The sequence below is a fragment of the Octopus bimaculoides genome, chromosome 24 (genome assembly GCF_046866305.1).
Source record: "Octopus bimaculoides isolate indiv1 chromosome 24, ASM4686630v1, whole genome shotgun sequence".
NCBI classification, from domain to species: Eukaryota; Metazoa; Mollusca; class Cephalopoda; order Octopoda; family Octopodidae; genus Octopus; species Octopus bimaculoides.
Genome location: NC_142951.1, coordinates 27,708,892 through 27,727,833, shown reverse-complemented (window position 1 = coordinate 27,727,833; position 18,942 = coordinate 27,708,892). Strand labels below are relative to the sequence as shown.

General features: G+C 37.4%; 1 protein-coding gene across 1 annotated transcript; it reads left to right on the top strand.

Annotated features, from left to right (window-relative positions):
* Positions 1–291: 291 nt before the first annotated feature.
* LOC106876405 (uncharacterized) lies at positions 292–16,337 on the top strand. The gene is made up of 4 exons (XM_014924940.3): positions 292–535; positions 2,364–2,916; positions 7,970–8,348; positions 12,838–16,337. Exons 2-4 carry the CDS (start codon positions 2,740–2,742, stop codon positions 14,109–14,111), a joined length of 1,830 nt encoding a protein of 609 aa, XP_014780426.1. The 5' UTR covers positions 292–535; positions 2,364–2,739; the 3' UTR covers positions 14,112–16,337.
* The last annotated feature ends 2,605 nt before the right edge of the window (positions 16,338–18,942 follow it).

Below are 18,942 nucleotides of genomic sequence, written 5' to 3'. Positions count from 1 at the left end.
TGATGATTCGTTTCCTGACTATATTGAGAATTGCAACATATTTCTTGCTTTTCAAGCCAATTACGAAACCTACAACCGTTTTGAGGAGAAATGATAAAGTTAAGAACCTTTAAAGATCGAAGTTTTGGGTTGTTTTTGTTTGTTTGTTTTTGTTTTTTTTTAATTTAGCAAAACAGTTCTATGATACTTATTATCTACACACCGTAGCATAAAGAAAATCGTAAGAAACTGCTACTTTTTGAGAAGTAAATTTTAAAAAAAAAACGTTAAAAATCGTTACAAAATACTTCATGAAAAAAAATCCCGACAAATTAACATTTGCATTGAAATTTTGCGATGCCTTACAAATCCTAGCTCGAAGACCCTTTCAATTAGTTGCTATAGAATCATATACAAATAACATCGTCGACTGGATGGAATGTCGGGAATGGATGAATGTGTGTCAGTGGAGTTGGATCGCAAACCATAGGTCAGGAACTTGTTTTGAAGCCAGATTCTTCTATGAGTCTCAGAAAGCTAATGGAAACTTCCACAAGTATATTCTTTCTGAATTATTTTTGAAATACGAAATCGTTGTTGTTCCAATTATCATTAGAGTTCCACAAAAGAGATTATTTGTATCTCTTGTCTTATCATTAGAGTTCCACAAAATAGATTATTTGTATCTGTATGCGCCAAACACGCATACATATTGTTATATGTTCATATCTATGTGCATGCATAGGTATACGTATATATGAATACATCTTCACTATTTCGTTAAGCGCATCTACTAAGCAGTATGAACTGTGTTTAAGGCAGATACGCACAGCGTGTATCACTCCGCTATAGACACTGTTTGTAAACATGTAAAATAAAGTAAACACGTAGCAACATAACAATGCCTTCAGTGAGTTGTTTATTATCCCACAAAGAACAAAAGAATACATAACACATATCGTTCTCTCTCTCTCATTTCCTACATTTTCCCTCTCTTTTCTCCTTTTCTTTTGCTCTCCTGTGATTACGTTTAGTCACTTTTTCTTGTACTTTCTCTCCTTGCTTCTACATTATCAAGTTTGCTTTCTTTGTGTCATTCAATATATCTACCTTGTTTTTAGTCACTATTTCTTACTTCCTCATCATCCATATCTTTTTATTAGCTGTCTGTAATTTTATTTCCTGACGAACCTTTAGGCATATAGTCCTCTTATTTCGCTTATTTCTTTCTTACCTTGCAACCAATTTCATCGTTTAGTATTCTTCTTCTTCTCAAACAACCGTTCGGAATTAGAAACACTCATTCACCTGTCCGCCGTCTCTATGTGCATAGCTTTCGTTCCTGAACCAACAACATGCTTGGCAGCAGTGAAATAAGGACAGGGTTTGTCACGGCTAGTCGTATTTACACGACGAGCGGGAAGTGACAACAGAGAATTTGGGATAAGTGAGAACTAAAGAAATGCAAGAGAGTTGGGTAGGATAATAAAGTGAAAGAAAGACGATAGAGTCATTAGGGAGAATGGGTTTGTGGAAAGAGTTGGAAAATCAAAGTTGGCGGAAAGGAAATATTTACTTTGTAGGCTCTTAGCAGCCCAAACCCAACCAAATACAAATAAGCCGGCTTTTCTTTATATGAAGTGTTTCCCAGGCAAATGCAAGCGCATTCTTACTTGTGTGTTTGTTTTAGAAAGAAGTCATTGTGTTTCTGTTTTCCTATACAACAGAAACAAAATACAAAAAATTGTTAACAGTAGCTCATACCAAAAAGGCGTATTGCTAGAATTGATAAATACATTTCAGAGAAACACTGAAAGAAAATTTGAAAAAAAGAAATTAAGAACAAAAGAGGGAATATAAAAAAACAATAAAAACAAGTTAAAAGTTATTCAAGTAACCATTTTTTTTTTCAAACTGTCGGTGAACAATATCTAATAGCATAGCTCCAGGTAATATTTTCTCAGGTTAATACAGGAACAATCACTGTCGCCAAGTATATAAGATAAAGAAATAATTATAAAATTGGAATGTTGTTTCCTGTGTATAAAAATCTGGTTGCAGATACATTTGGTGCTGTTATGATTACCCAAAGAAACATTCGAATTATTGGTAAGAGGAATTTTCAAGGAAAGTATGAAGAAGTATTGTGTGAAATTTAACCTTGCAATAACAAAAAACAGCCACAGGAAAAAGTTGCTGGTGTAATTTTATTTAAAAGACACACACACACGTATATATATATATATATATATATATATATATATATATATATATATATATATATATATATATATATATATATATATATATATATATGTATATATATATATATATATCTTTTTATTTTAACTATTCAATTTTTTCCATCCCCTCACTCAAATCAGTGTTATTTAGGACTGAAACAGAAAACAGACTGAATAATTGCAAGCCTTACATCATTTGATTAATCGGTGAATTTTCAAAGTTTGAAAATGAGACAGGAATAAAGGAAAAAGCAGAATCTGAAAAAGAATATTTGAAATCATTTATCAAATGTCTACGGCTTTTATGGCCAGTGTATCAGTGGCAAATTTGATATTTTACTGACAGCAAACCTGGATATCTTTTCATACTGGTGTTTGTTTATTCTTTTCCTCTTTATGAAAGAAACAACATAATCTGACATTATCCGAGCATAACATATTTAAAAAAGAATTACATCTTGTCAGTCCATAAAAACACAGAGAAGTGAAAAGATTTATTTAAAGAAAGAAGAAAAAAATGAACCCAGAAAGTATATCTTCAATTTTCGTGGTTTTGATTGTCACAACATCTATTCATCAAGTTTTGCCCCATGGAAGATTGATGGACCCACCAGCAAGAAACAGTATGTGGCGGTTCGGTTTTCCAAACCCTGTTAATTATAATGACAACGAATTATATTGTGGTGGGAAAATGGTAAGTTAAATATTTATATTCATATGAATTAAGAATCTTTAAAAATACTTGTTTTTTCTTTATTAACAGCTTTCTTGCATCATTTTCTCTTCTTGGTAGAATCATTAGAACGTCGGACAGAATGTATTCTAATTCCTTACGTTTTTAGCTCAAATCTCGCCGGGGTTAATTTTAACTTTCATCGTTCCGGGGCCAATAAAATAAAGTGCCAGTCAACTGTTATGATATCAATGGATTTTTTTTGTTTGACTCACACTTTTCAATTCTTTGTTCCAATTGATTTCAAATTTGGTGTATTGATGTAGTTTTTTGTGCTAATTATGGAAACGAAATTACTGGCCCTATGCCAAAATTAGAATGAAATTATTCAAGATATTACAGCTTTAATCATCCTGTCTTTTTGTATATATAAGACTACATTATCCAGAGGTAGTTTGGCTCAGTGAGAGGGGGTGGGGGTGGGGTGAATTAATGTAACTTGTTTGTGGAGAGTACAATAATCAAAGTATTTCCAGAACTCAGTTTTACTAAAGTGGATGAGTCTTCTTGAAAACCTTATATTGCCAGGCATCCCAGTCGCTTGTCTTCTGTGCGGCTCAATATGTTAGGATCAGCTCTCACCACTTCATTCCACATCATCCTGGTCTCCTTCTTCCACTAGTTCCATTCACTTTAAGTGATTGGCACTTTATGCAACTGTCCTCATCTTTATGCATCAAGTTACCATTGCAGTCTTCTCGATTTCGTACAACATCTGATTCTTCTTATTCCAGTTTTTTTCTCTTAACACATTTGTACTTTGTTGTACATGCACACTGACATAACACATCCAGTGGAACATACTAGCTGCTTCATTCCTCTCTAGTCTTTGCATGTTTTCTGTATTCAGGATCCATGTCTCATTATTATGTATCAGAGCTGTTTGAACACAAGCATCATATAATCTGCCTTAGTGCACTCTCAGAGAGAGTAAGAGAGACAGTAAATTTTTGTTGTGAACTAACCCTAACCCTAGCTGTGAATTTTTAGCATCCTATTCTTATCCTAGCTACTATACATTCAGAACATCCTCTTCCATTATTAATCAGGTGATCTAGGTAACAGAAACCAACTACAACCTGTAGGGAACTTCTGGACATTTGATAATATACACACACACACACACATATACACACAAAACAGGCTTCCGCAGAGCTTCTAACAATTTTGCTCACAAAGTACTGGTTAGCCAGGAGTTATAGTTGAGGACACTTACCAAAAGTACTGCACAGTGGGACTGAACCCAAAACCACATGGTTACAAAGCAAACTTCTTAATCACTCAGCCATACTTGCACCTTTATTTTTTTTATGCAATGTACACTAATTATTCTGATCCCTAGAGTAACATAAAGTCAAAAACGTTTGAGAGTCACTATTTTCATGTGTCCTTTTCTTATTTAACTAGGGTGTCAGTAGAGGGATATTTTGCTGCTATTTCTAGCAGGTGAAGTGTGCACATACAGGTCATACAGAGCCCACTTTGTTTAGTTTGATCCTGATACTAAAACAGTAGAAAATCTATTGCTGTAAAGACTATTGAACTCCATGTTTACTCTGAAGACCCAAACCAATCACTCAACGTATTTCTGTCATGATCATCCTGTTTTGTTATCAAAAAGAAAAGAAAAAAAAACAGCAAGATGTGAGTTGAGTGTGATTTTGTAGTTGTTTCTAGCAAGTTAAGTGACCATGTAGAGATTCTTTTATAGGCTCTATAAACTCTTGTAGTTCATAGTCTCAGGACAATCTTGATCAAGTAGACCAATATCACCAAAAGCATTCTTTTGGTTTATGATCACAAATTGAAAGTGGAAAAATTAAGCATTTAACATGGAAATTTCGAAAACAATCTTTTTTATTTCACAGTTTAATCTCAGAATTATTAAATGTAGAATCTCCCAATCCATCTCAAACCAAAAATATTTTCAGAAAATGTTAAAAACGAAACTTTATTTATCTTTTTTGAGAAAGCAGGGTGGGATTAAAAACTTCGCAACTTTTCTTTATCTTTTGCAGAATTATATTCTCCATTATGGAAAACATTGGAATCTAAAGAATAATGTTGATATTTCCAGTTTCATTTTGTGAAAATGAAAAATGTCTATTATTGTACTCATTTTAAACACTACAGAAGACAGCTCTATATATGTTTTGGTCGTTATATCACTTTAATCTCTTTAGTTAGACTTTAACGTGATCCTACTTGCTAGAGTAGTGACAAGAAAATCACATTACAGTTATATTCACAATGACTCGCCTGTTTGAAATAGAATTTATTTACAATGCAGAGTAAAACAAGTTCAACCAGGTATTAGCTCTTTGCTTCATTCAGGTGTGAAAAATAGGTTTGACACACTCTATAAACTTTAATGATGTTAAGTGGAATTTTTCAGCCAGTGACTATCTGTGGACTGTTGTTATATTGTTGATGACAACTTCTATGTTGAAAATTCATTAAGAAAATTAAATGGCTAGAGATTATGAGGTTAACGAAGAAAAAGGACCTATAAAAACCTCAAATGAAGGTTGTTGTTGTTGTTGCTGCTGCTGCTGTTATTGGTTTTAGCATGTGGACCAGTTTTCACCAAGAAGACCCATGATTTAAGGACATTCAAGCTATGAACATCCTGACATTTTTTTTTATCTATTCAGACACAGTCACAATACTTTCATCAAGTGTCATCTATTGTAGCCTTGAGTTGACTGACACCTTGTGAATAGAATTGTCTTAATAAAGCACATATAAAAGCCCATTGTACATTCATTCAGACTTTCATTAATTTCATAATTTTACACTGGAACACACACACACACACACACACACACGCACATATAGTAGGTGCAATATGGCTGGATGCTTATGAAGTTCATTTATTTCCAATCACAAGGTGGTACCAGGTTTGGGACATCTCGGGCAAATGTTATTTTCTATAGCTTTGAGTTGACTCCTACTGTGTGAGTGATATTTGGGAGAGAGAAACTGAATACAAATTTATCATATTTTATGTCACACTCATTCTGGCCATGCAAAACTAATTGGTAAGACCAGCCATGAGGGATATTTAATACTATACATTTCGGATAATATATATATCTAGAATTCCTTAGACATATCCTGATGAGGCAACAGAAATTGCTGAAATTGATGTCAGTATTAGGAATTCTTGATTGGCACTTTTCAGACAATTATGGTCCCTGTTAGTGTATGTTTTCATTCGTGTTTTAACTACAGCATTAGAGTGGTTTAGCTCTTATTTCTAGCAATGTTGGTGTTTCCTAACACCCTAGTCACATCTAGTGACAATTATAATTCGCCTTTCTGGTGAAACATTGCAAACTGCTGTTTATATTAATTTTGTGTGTGTGTGTCATCATCATCATCATCATCATCGTTTAACGTCTGCTTTCCATGCTGGCATGGGTTGGATGATTTGACTGAGGACTGGTGAACTGGATGGCTGTACCAGGCTCCAATCTGATCTGGCAGAGTTTCTACAGCTGGATGCCCTTCCTAACACCAACCACTCCAAGAGTGTAGTGGATGCTTTTATGTGCCACCGGCACGAAGGCCAGTCAGGCAGTACTGGCAACGGTCACACTCAGATGGTGCTTTTTACGTGCCACCTGCACAGGAGCCTGTCCAACGGCACTGGCAACAACCTCGCTCGAATGTTTTTTCACATGCCACCAGCACAAGTGCCAGTAAGGTGACGCTGGTAATGATCACGCTCAAATGGTGCTATTTATGTGCCACCGGCATGGAAGCCAGACAGCTGCTCTGGCAATGATCATGCTCGGATGGTGCTGTTAGCGCTCCACTGGCACAGGTGCTAGTCATTGAATTTGGTTCAATTACAATTTCGATTTCACTTGCCCCAACAGGTTTTTGCAAGCAGAGTTTAGTGTCCAATAAAGGAAAGGTTAGCATGGCTACCATCCGTCGAATTTGGTTCGATTTCGATTTCACTTGCCTCAACAGGACTTTGCAAGCAGAGTTTAGTGTTCAGTGAAGGAAGGAAAGGTATGCATAAGTGGGCTGGCTACACCCCTAACAAAGGCCACGGATTATGGACTCACTTGTCTTGCCGGGTCTTCTCATGCACAGCATATTTCCCAAGGTCTCGGTCACTAGTCATTGCCTCAGTGAGGCCTAACGTTCGAAGGTCGTGCTTCACCACCTCATCTCAGGTCTTCCTGGGTCTACGTCTTCCACAGGTTCCCCTCAGCCGCTAGGATGTGGCACTTTTTCATACAGCTATCCTCATCCATTCTCGCCACATGACCATACCAGTGCAGTCATCTCTTTTGCACACCACAACTGATGCATCTTAGGTCCATCTTTTCTCTCAAGGTACTTACACTCTGTCGAGTATGCACACTCACATTACACGACCATCGGAGCATACTTTCAGTGTTTTGTGCTGTTATTGCTGTACCTGTCAGACATTGAAAAAATTAGATCAACGAGGATTTGAGGATAACCTGATAGTGTAATGGATTGTTTCTTATTGTAACAACCCTTTCCTCTTCTGTTAAGCGATAACAAAACCTACAAACCTTAAAGATTCAGCTCAAGAGAAATATACTACAATGATGTAAACAAGAAGCAAAGCTAATATAGAAGTTATTCACATGTATAACTATATAAACTCAGAAGAGTTGGATAGAATTGGATAAGTTCAATTGATAATGAGAACTGCTAAATCTAAGATTTCATATCTTACCTTTTGTGAGTGAGGAAAGGAGAGACGTGTTGTGCTGTTGCTTGGGATGAGGACAAGAAACTTGGAGTCACTGCCACAACCATATTTCAAAATATTTTCCAGATTAGTAATTCAATAAATATCTTGTTTGAAGCTATACAAATTGTGGTTTTGATGCAATGGGTGTGTAGTGAAGGCAACTGTAGAATTTGTAGAAATCCTTGATTGTATGTAGCATTATATAATAATATTTTCCCAGTTTGATAAATCAATAAATATCTTGTTTAAAGCTATGAAATTGTATTTTAGGTGCAGTGGATGCATAATAAAGGAAAATGTGGTGTTTGTGGAGATCCTTGGCACGGTGTGCGACATCATGAAACAGGTGGCAAATATGCAAATGGAATAATTTCCCGGAGTTATACAGAGGGAGATAACATTAAAGTAGCAGTTCATCTGACAGCAAACCATTTAGGCTGGTTTGAATTTCGAATTTGTCCCACTAACAACCCTGAAACTGAAGTAACCCAGGCTTGTTTGGATCAACACCTATTGTACAGCTCTGATGGACTCAATTCCCGATTTCGTGTAACAAAAGGGAAAAACAATGTCTTCTTTAATTTTACAATAAAACTTCCTTTTGGACTTGTTTGTGAACAATGTGTTTTCCAATGGAAATATCGAACAGGTATGTGTGTTTATGTTCCCATATTTGAATGTATGTGTTTGATCATTGTCGGTTATCATTTCACCAGGAAGGTAGCAGCTTAATCTGGAGAAACTCCAAGATCTCCAAGTTACACACCCTGTTGAGTAACATTACTGCAGAGATCCTTTGGAGGAATCCCCATTTCGGCCACTTGTATTCGTGATTGTACTCTTTTGGTCATTACCCAGCATTCATGATTGTAGGTGAGGATAGGCATGTAAAATGAATTCAAGACAGCATGTTTAGCTTTTTTGCTAACCTCTTCTGAGAAGTGAATGCTAGAGCTAGCACATCACTGTGCCAGCAGCTGTAATTTCTAGCTTCTGATTCAGCCGTTTGCTTTACATCACTCGTGGATTCAGCACAAAGATGCTTAAACTTCTGCGCTTGTCTCAGTGATGTTCTATTAACCTGCAGAGTGCACTGGGAAGAGGACCAAGGAAGTTGGTTCATCTGAAATCTTGGATAGCAAGAGGTCAAGTTGTTTCTTGCAAACATCTACCCCAACTCCATAGAGAACCCTAAGATGTTTTGGCAAGGAGTTAAATAGCTGTGGGCCCTTGAATCCCAAGCTATTGCAGTACATGGTCTTCACCTTAACTGAGACAACTGGGACTTTTGGAATAATGCAGTGACGTCCAATTCAAGGTCTGGTATAGCTCTCAATTCCAAAGTTTGGTGCCAGCCCCTCCAGTATCTTCCACACACATTTATCATTGCATACCTCTCCCATATTCACTCCAGTAGCTTAGCTGTGTCATTGATGCAATCTTCCTCATGTTGTGTCGCTGAACCGCCTCAAGTTCTGCTGTTAATCCTACAGTGTAAGGTGACCACAGTTGAGAGCAGTAGTCCAGATGGCTGAGGACAAATGTCCTCCATAGGACCAATATAGTTTCCTGGTTCCTCATTCTGAAGATTCTCAGAATCCATCTGGCCATTCACCTGCACACTGCCACTATCTTGGTGACATGCATGTGAAATGAGGCATCGTTGCTCATATCAATCCCAAGATCACGTACCATATGTGATTCTTAGATTTCCACTCCTTTTGGTCCAAAGTATCATTGTTGTGACTTCTGAGCACCAATTAACTGGTAGCAGAGGGCTTTGAATTTGCCTGCATCAAATTGCATGTTGTCCTCAGCCCATTTATATATGGCATCTCAGTCGCTCTATAGAATATTAGCATCAGAAGGTTCCTTGATTGCTTCTACTACTTTTGTGTCGTCGGCATAGCTAGTAAGTGTGGTTGTCTGTGTAACTGATGGCATGTCTGAAAGAGCCACCATGAACAGCAGTGGCCCCAATACAGTTCCCTGAGGTACTCCACTTTCTATTAATGTCTCTGTTGTGTCTCATCGACACTTTTATGTCCTTCTCTGAACTCACTGTATTTGCCACTTTGTAACATGGACTTATAACAAGGTTACAACAATACAAATATAAATCAGAAACAGCACATAACATACAATATCTTTTCTCAACGACTCTATGACTGTCTTCACACACCACACTGGCCCTCGCTTACAATTTGCATGCACCTTTATACGGTTTAGGACAGTTGACTTGCTATCCTACAGGGGCGTTAGGATTTCACTACATCTTCCTCTTTTTGAGTTTGAAGTCAATATTTTTCTTTTATTTATTATTATTATTACTACCACCTCTCCCCACCTTTTTTTTTTTTTACAAATCCCCGGGAAGAAACCGAAATATTTTTTTTGTTTTCAGTCTACTTGCAAAAGTTCTATTCGTTTTCTTTTCCTAGTCGCTGTACTCATTGGTTCGATTATTCCTTGAGGCCAAAAATGGTAGAAGTTCTTTGAACTTTGCCCAACCTATTCTTATTCCAGCAGCTATGCTCTCAGAGTATCCCCCTCCACTGCTGACTTGGTCACCTAGATAGCAAAAGCTATTTTCTGTATATTTCTAGTGTTTACGGTATCTGTGCATCTGCCACACACAAAGACTATTTTCCTTGTTAACCTTCCTCTGATATTGTTGCCCCTCTTATGTGCCCATAACTTGCACAGGGAGTCTCTACCTGTGCCTTTGCCTTTTCTACATATCGAGCAGAGCCATCTACCAGAAGGGATTTGTGACTTGTCAGCTTTCCTACTAACTATGACTTTGGTTTTTGCTAAATTAACTCTGAGATAAAAATGGCAAACAATACACCTTTAATGCCTGGAGGGTGGGAGATAGACACAAACATTGGCCAGTCGATAGATGTGTCTATATAACTGAAAATGCAAATAAGTGAATGTTTTTATGTGTCTATGCTTGAGCAGATGTATGAACTTTTGCTTCATGAAAATGCAAAAGTCATCTATGATCAGTTTGAATGTCTGACTCTGTTTTGATTTTCATTCTATCCATGATTGTTTAATGGTTTTATTTACTGTGTTTCATTATCAGTGTAAAGTATATTATTTGATTCACTTTTTTTTTTCGTACTTATTTTATTCTTTTATTCATTGTAAGTTGCTTTATTACTTGTACTAGAGGTGTTCTTCATTATAACTGAAGTTTCTAATGTTTACGAGTAGCAAACAACAACTACCAAAACGTATTCTAATTGAAATAAGTCAAACAGAGATTAAAAAATGTGGTACCTTCTGACAAGTCACCTGACAAGATACATCCAGACCTATGATGCACCACATCATACTCACAAAGCACCAGTGCACAATAAGACAAAACGATTGTAATAAATAATAAAGTCTTGTGAATTCCATTTTTTGGTTCTCATATGATATATATATATATATATATATATATATATATATATATATATATATGTGTATATATATATATATATATATATATATATATATATATATATATATATGTATATATATCATCATCATCATCATCATCATCGTTTAACGTCCGCTTTCCATGCTAGCATGGATTGGACGATTTGACTGAGGACTGGTGAAACCGGATGGCAACACCAGGCTCCAGTCTAATTTGGCAGAGTTTCTACAGAGTGTAGTGGGTGCTTTTACGTGTCACCCGCACGAAAACGGCCACGCTCGAAATGGTGTCTTTTATGTGCCACCCGCACAAGCCAGTCCAGGGGCACTGGCAACGATCTCGCTCGAAAATCCTACGGGAGCCAGTCAGGCGGTACTGGCAACGGCCACGCTCAAAATGGTGCATCTCATGTGCCACCCGCACAAGAACCAGTCCAGGGGCACTGGCAGCGATCTCACTTGGCTTGCCGGGTCTTCTCACGCACAGCACATTTCCAAAGGTCTCGGTCAGTAGTCATCGCCTCGGTGAGGCCCAATGTATGAAGGTCTTGCCTCACCACCTCAGCCCAAGTCTTCCTGGGCCTACCTCTTCCACGGGTTCCCTCAACTGTTAGGGTGTGGCACTTTTTCACGCAGCTATCCTCCTCCATTCTCACCACATGTCCATACCAGCGCAATCGTCTCTCTTGCACACCACAACTGATGCTTCTAATGTTCAGCTTTTCTCTCAAGATACTTACACTCTGACGGGTATTCACATTGACATTACACATCCAACGGAGCATACTGGCTTCATTCCTTGCGAGCTTACATATGTCCTCAGCAGTTACAGCCCATGTTTCACTGCCATGTAGCATGGCTGTTCGTACGCATGCGTCATACAGTCTGCCTTTTACTCTGAGTGAGAGTCCCTTTGTCGCCAGCAGGGGTAAGAGCTCTCTAAACTTTGCCCAGGCTATTCTTATTCTAGCAGCTACACTTTCAGCGCACCCACCCCCACTACTAACTTGGTCGCCCAGATAGCGGAAGCTATCGACTACCTCTAGTTTTTCACCCTGGAATGAGATAGAAGTTGTTTCCTGTTTGTTTACAGTCTTTATTGCACCTGAACATCTGCCACAAACAAAAACTAACTTGCTAGTTAACCTGCCTTTGATGTTGCTGCACCTCTTATGTGTCCATAGCTTGCACTGGGTACATCTTATAGAGTTACTACCTACTCCTTTTCTACATACTGAGCAGGGCCATCTACCTGAAGGGGTTTGTGTTTTATCTACCTTCCTACTTATTAGGATTTTGGTTTTAGCTAGGTTGATTCTAAGGCCCTTCAATTCTAGACCTTGCTTCCACACCTGAAACTTCTCCTCTAGTTCTGATAGTGACTCCGCAATTAGGGCAAGGTCATCAGCATAGAGGAGCTCCCAGGGGCAACCTGTCTTGAACTCCTCTGTGATTGCCTGGAGGACTATGATAAATAAGAGGGGGCTGAGGACGGAACCTTGGTGGACCCCTACCTCTACCCGGAATTCATTGCTGTACTCATTTCCAACCCTCACCTTACTGGCAGTATATCTATATATGTGTGTGTGTGTGTGTGTGTGTGTGTGTGTGTGTGTGTGTACTTACAATTGCTATTAACAAAATATTTATCAATCTAAGATGATAGGTAATGAAATATTTGAAAGATTTTTTCCTTTCTATTTCAGGAAATACATGGGACAAAGATGATAAATCTGGTATATTCTGCCTTGGTTGTGGTCCCCAAGAAGAATTTTACAATTGTGCTGACATCACAATCGAACCACTTTCTGACCAAAATGATTACTCTTCCATATCTCGAAGGAAAGTAAATAGTGAAACTATAGATGAGAAGGGCACTGTTGGAGTTAAAATAACCTCAGAAACAATACCAACTTTTAGACCAACAACATCAGCTACGGAATTAGAACAACCAAAAGGAAATGTGAAAACACGCAAAGTTAATTTATTTGATTGGGTTAATCAACTATCTCTTAAGAATGGAAAAAATCAATATCTCTTGAACAAAGATGTGGGACACAAAAATGCTGACAAAAGTAAAAAAATTTTTAGGTACAATTCTAAAATAACACAATCTACTCTATCATTACCAACTGAGAAATCAATTCCCAAACTAACCAGTCTTGCTGTACCACCAAACAGAAACTCTCACAGGAGATTGAAAATAAGTAAACCACGTGCTGACATGTCAGCTGAAAAAATTTATTCCAAAAACAGAAAATTGATTGAGACAACAGCCTCTATACCAACTGTGATATTACCAAAAAAATCTTTTAAAATGTTTACAAACCCAGTTTCTCCTGGGAAAAATTGGTTTGTCAGAGATCATAAAATTACTGCTCAAAGATCTCCTGTTGCAACGGCAATGCCAAAAGCTTTGTTATCTTCCAAGCCATGTCATAAGCCAAAGACTGTGAGGAAACAAGTAAATAAGGTATCTCAAATTGTTGCTTCGCCTGTTGGACGGTTTAACTTAGGTTGGTGGGGTGAACATTATTTCAAACCTCCAGCTACTTCAAGAATTCCAGCAACATGGCCTATAAAGCCAGTTTTAAAATGCCGTGCAATTATACTTTTATCTGGTGGAATGGATGACTGGTGTTTTGTAAATTGTAATGCTAATTACTGTCCATCAAACTTGTGTCAATGCCGACGAGAATTAAGTTATGCTCCTTTCTATACATCCAGTAACAACCATGTGGTGGAACAAAGTTTATCGTCACATATAGCAGAACCAATACATTTGCCATTAACTAATCGATTGCCAAGCCTGTCATCTCAAACAAATGTTGCCCTCCCTCTTCACAACTCACAATATTCTCCAGGTGTGAACCGATGTAAAGCAATTGGCCTCCATGCAGGAAATGTTCACTTTAACCAATGGTGCAATCGTAACTGTTTCTCCTTTTGGTGTCCATCATCCCTTTGTCATTGTAGATAACTCTAAAATATTTTTGTTTCATTGTTTTTAAAGACATTCCAGTTGCTATGTGTGTATTTTTGTATGTATTTATAAATCTTTCCAATGACAATTGCAACTTGCTCATAAACAACATGCTGGAGCAAAGCAACAAGACATTGTAACATTTGTTCAGCATCCAATAGACACACTGTGGAGAATAAGTGATTGGAAACCAACTTTATAGTTATGGGAGTTTTTTTCTTTAATTTTGATTAGACAAAAAGTTAATCGTCAAAGAATTTGAAACTAAACTGAAACAAGTATATTACTGGTATTTATTACCTGGTAATATAAAAAGCAAAATTAGCTGTGAGGGGGTACGAACTCAGATACTGTCACAAATCATCTCAAACTATATACTGTAAATGATCTAGTCTGGTGCTCTACCATTTGTACAATGATGGATCAGTTTTGACAATGAACATTCAATTGTTCAGTCAACTGAACTCTTTAAATTAACAACGTTGTTGGATATTCTATAAACATGGGTTCTCTGAACATGTATTCTCAGGCCAAATTAGCATTACATTGTAAGTAACAAGGCTGGACTTTTGAAATACAGGGGTGTAATCTATTAACTGGACTTCTACATAGTTTCAATCTACTCAGTTTCACTCACAGGACATCACACTATGGGACTGAACCAAGGATATTGGGATTGCAAAGCAAACTTCTTAAACCATTTGACCTTGCCTGAATCCACAGTAAACAACAGCTACAACAACAATGGTTCCTTACTTAAGTACAAAGCCAGCAATTTTGAAGGGTTGGGATTGTAGTTTATGCCATTGGCTTCAGTACTTGACTGGCACTGTTTTTATCAATCTCAGAGCAATGAAAGATAAAATTGACACCAGTGGAATTTGAACTTAGAACATAAAGATTCAGAAGTGGGAACCAATGAGGTGATAGACTTGCCCTTGAACTTTGACATCGGCGTAAATTCATGTTTAAGTATCTTCTTAGATGCAGTAAACAATGTCATTTGAAATGCAGATTTGTCTTGTCTGATATTGTTCAGAAAATCCTTTGACTGGATGGAAGTGCCTTCCAGAAGATCCATAAGAGGTTGAGGAGGAGCTGGTAGTGCTGGCAATCTTACCTGACCGCCTGAGCAGCACATACCATTTGTTTCATTTGAAAAATTTTAAAGCTTTGCAGAAATGACAATTTGGACAGAATTATCATTTTTATAAGAATGGGATGGATCATATCAGAAAACAGCTCCATGAGTTGTGAAGAACGAATTTGTACATAGTTTGTTTCTAAGAGCTATTCTATTGGGCCTCTGTCTAATCATTAAAACATTGATTTAATGATCCAGCATTAAGTGCTGCAGCATGCATTTGCTGATCTTGGGAAAGTCTCATCTCCATTCTCTCTTCAGACTCTGTCTAATGTCCAGCAGCATCCCTTTGCTGATCTTGAGAAAATCTCATCTTGCTTCTCTCTTCAATTTTCTACAATCATCCTTGCTTTGTACTTGTTTCTGGACAGATTATGTCTTTTCTTTGGTGGCATATTTTTTATAATATTGTAAACAAAAAATTATGAACATAGAAAAAAATTATACATTAATCCCTATTTTTGTAAGCAGTTGTATGTATGTAGTATGTTTTTATTTTTGTATGCAGTATAAATTAACCAAAGAGGAGCATATGCATGAACTGCTAATTGAACAGTAAATGTGTATTTTTATATACCTTGGACCTGTCACCTTATTGTTTTTTATCAAGAGTTTCACTTCCTGACATTCGTTATGTCAGTCAACACATCCACTGACACACCATTCTGCTGTGGTGGCCCTAAAGATGGAAAGTTTCCGATGCGTAATGTTGTTCACATTAGAATTAAAACTGAAAGAATGACAGCAGTCGCCCATGCATACCAGCCCCACCTGGTATGCATGAAATAAGATAAAGTACTCAAGAATACATGTTAAAAATTTGAATGGACACATCTATCTATCAATCTAATCTTTCTGGGGGTTTTTTTTTATCCATCTGTCTGTCTGTCTAATCTATCTTTCTATCTATCTGTCTGTCTGACCTATCTTTCTATTCTATCTTTCTATTTGTCTGTCTGTCTGTCTAATCTATCTTCATATACTATCTATCCATCCCTCTATTTATCTATATGTCTGTCTGTCTGATGATATAGAAAATTCAGGTAAACATTGAATAAATAAATGAATTGTAGACAAAAGCAGCTTCAATTAATAAATACTCTATTTTTAATGTTGAATAGATTGATCTGGATGGCTCAATAACAAAGAAGTTGTTAGAAAGCTGAAGTTCCATTCAGAGTGTTCAGTGCCATTTACTAAAAATAGCTCTGATTTAACATAAAATATTTAGAGCATAAATCATCATGGTAACAAGAATAAGAAACAAGAATAAGAAACAAGATATGACACAAATATAGGATAAACTGTCTGTGTGGCTATGTATATTATCCTAAGGAGAGGTTGAGAATCAGTATGTCACACACTGCTGCACACAATAAAATCAGCTGACTGCAACAAGAACTCATGTCAAGAACGAGAAATTAGACACTTAGCTACAATACAACAGTATAGCTGAAGGCAATAGGATAGAAGGAATGCCTTTATCACCATCAAGGACCAAACTTTGCTTCTAACCCCAAGTGCCACCTGATCCACTTGGCCAAATTGGAGATTGGTTTGGCAAGCAAACACAAACCAAGAAAAATCATCAACAACATAAGGCAGTGGGGGAGGAGGGGCTTCCAATCTCACCTTAGGGCATAATACTAACGAAGTGATTTCATGGTTTAAATGCAACCAGAGTAGAGGCAGGAAAAGGTTCACCCAACTCAATCGCTTTTTACCCATCTATTTTGAAAGGGCTACTGGTCAAGGCACTTGCTTTCATTGATGTAATTATGCATGCCAGGAAAATATTGCTGTTTAATAAATGTTTGACCTGGGTCAAACAAACTGACCCAGTAGGCTCCTCTCATTTGGTGACGGGAGCTGGAGACAGCACGGATATCTGCAATTTTATAGGACTGTATATACAAGAACACCTTAAAGAAGAGGTTCTCATCAGTCCTCTTTGACCTGTACAGAGATAACGCAATGGCTCTCTCTAGAGGAACTAATAGGTATACCTTTGATAGGATTAGAAAGGACCTAATTAGCACCCTTAGTTCCATGGGGCTCAAGATAATAATTAATACCCACCTCACCACTGTAAACTTTTTAGATATTATGTTAGACCTAGACAGGTCCTACTACAAACCAAACAAGAGATTGTCCTATATCAACACAGTCTCTTGCCACCTGTCTAACATGTTCAGGAACCTAGTGAAGGGTGTCAGTAGAAAAATCTTGTACCTGTCCACAAATCAGGTTATTTTTGATGTCACAGCCTCCAATTACAGTGAGGCTCTGGCATCCAGTGAGTTTAAGGACTGCATCTATATGCCAAGCCCTGGCACACATGAAAGGAAACACCACTGTCATTTGGTTCACTCCACCCTTTTCTCCCAACATTAAGATTGGCATGGGAAGAATTTTCCTTAGATTGGTGGACAAACACTTCACACTGTCACACACATACAGACGTTTGTTTGAGAGACATAACTTTTAGTTGCGCACCCAAATTTTAGAGAGCACCTTTAAGCTGTGAGCAGAGGCACGATGCTCATGTAGGGAGTACAATGACTACCCAGTAGAGGGTCGATGCGAAATGAAGGGGGTTATGTATGAGGCTGTGGTGCTGACCAACATTGGGAGTCAGAGCAACAACAGCAGCAATGGTGACAACATTGATAGCATTCATGACAGTGGCAGAAGCAACACATCAAGAAGCAGAAGAACAATACCAACAGTTATGACAGCAGAAACAACACCGACATTGCAACCAGAAATGGTGACAATGCCAGCGACAGTGAAACCACCAGGATCAGGTCCAGGAACAACAGTATCGACAACAACAGTGACACCAGACCTGGAGTTAATGAAAGAAACATTAGTAGTGATATCACATTCAGTGCACAGACACAGAAATATATTGGTTCAACCAGGGGCCCTTTTAAGCAACATCTGAATAACCGTAGGTCCTCTTTTAAGATACCGGAAAGGCACAACATCACATCCCTGATCAGCCACATATTGTACTTAAAAGAGAAAGAAACCCCTACATAATTAAATGAAAGCTCCTTTAGCAACTGGGAACTTATATAAACAGGAGCAAACAATGTAAGTGTTGCTTGGCAGAGAGAACCAGGATCCTAAAAAACTCACTTGATCCAGGGACCATTTTAAACTCCAGGAAAGAGGTATTCAGTTAATGCTCTCATGTAAGGTAACACACACCACCCAACCAACCAGCCTCAGAGCCAATACATACATACATACATACATATATTCATTTATTATTTTTACTTGTTTCAGTCATTTGACTGCAGCCATACTGGAGTACAACCTTAAACGATTTTAATCTAAGAAATCGATCCCACAAGGACTTATTCTTTGTAAGCCTAGTACTTATTGTATTGACCACCCTTGAAGAACCGCTAAGTTATGTTGATGTAAACACACCAACATTGGTTGTCAAGCAATGGTGGGGTAACAAACACAGGCACAAAGATACACACATATACATATATATCAACATATATATATATATATATATATATATATATATATATATATATATATATATATGAAAGAAGGTTTGAAAATGCAATTTTAAAGATATTTATTCACTTGACCAGTTTCACTTTTTTAGAAAAAGATTGTCAAAAGTAAAATGTAAAGCTTTGTATGATCCTTTGCTGTGTT

Excerpts from the sequence above, each read along its gene's own strand:
- LOC106876405 (XM_014924940.3), top strand. The coding sequence starts at position 2,740 with ATGAACCCAGAAAGTATATCTTCAATTTTCGTGGTTTTGATTGTCACA. Across the intron at positions 2,917-7,969 it reads TATATTGTGGTGGGAAAATG|GTGCAGTGGATGCATAATAA; the intron begins GTAAGTTAAATA and ends ATTGTATTTTAG. Across the intron at positions 8,349-12,837 it reads CCAATGGAAATATCGAACAG|GAAATACATGGGACAAAGAT; the intron begins GTATGTGTGTTT and ends TTTCTATTTCAG.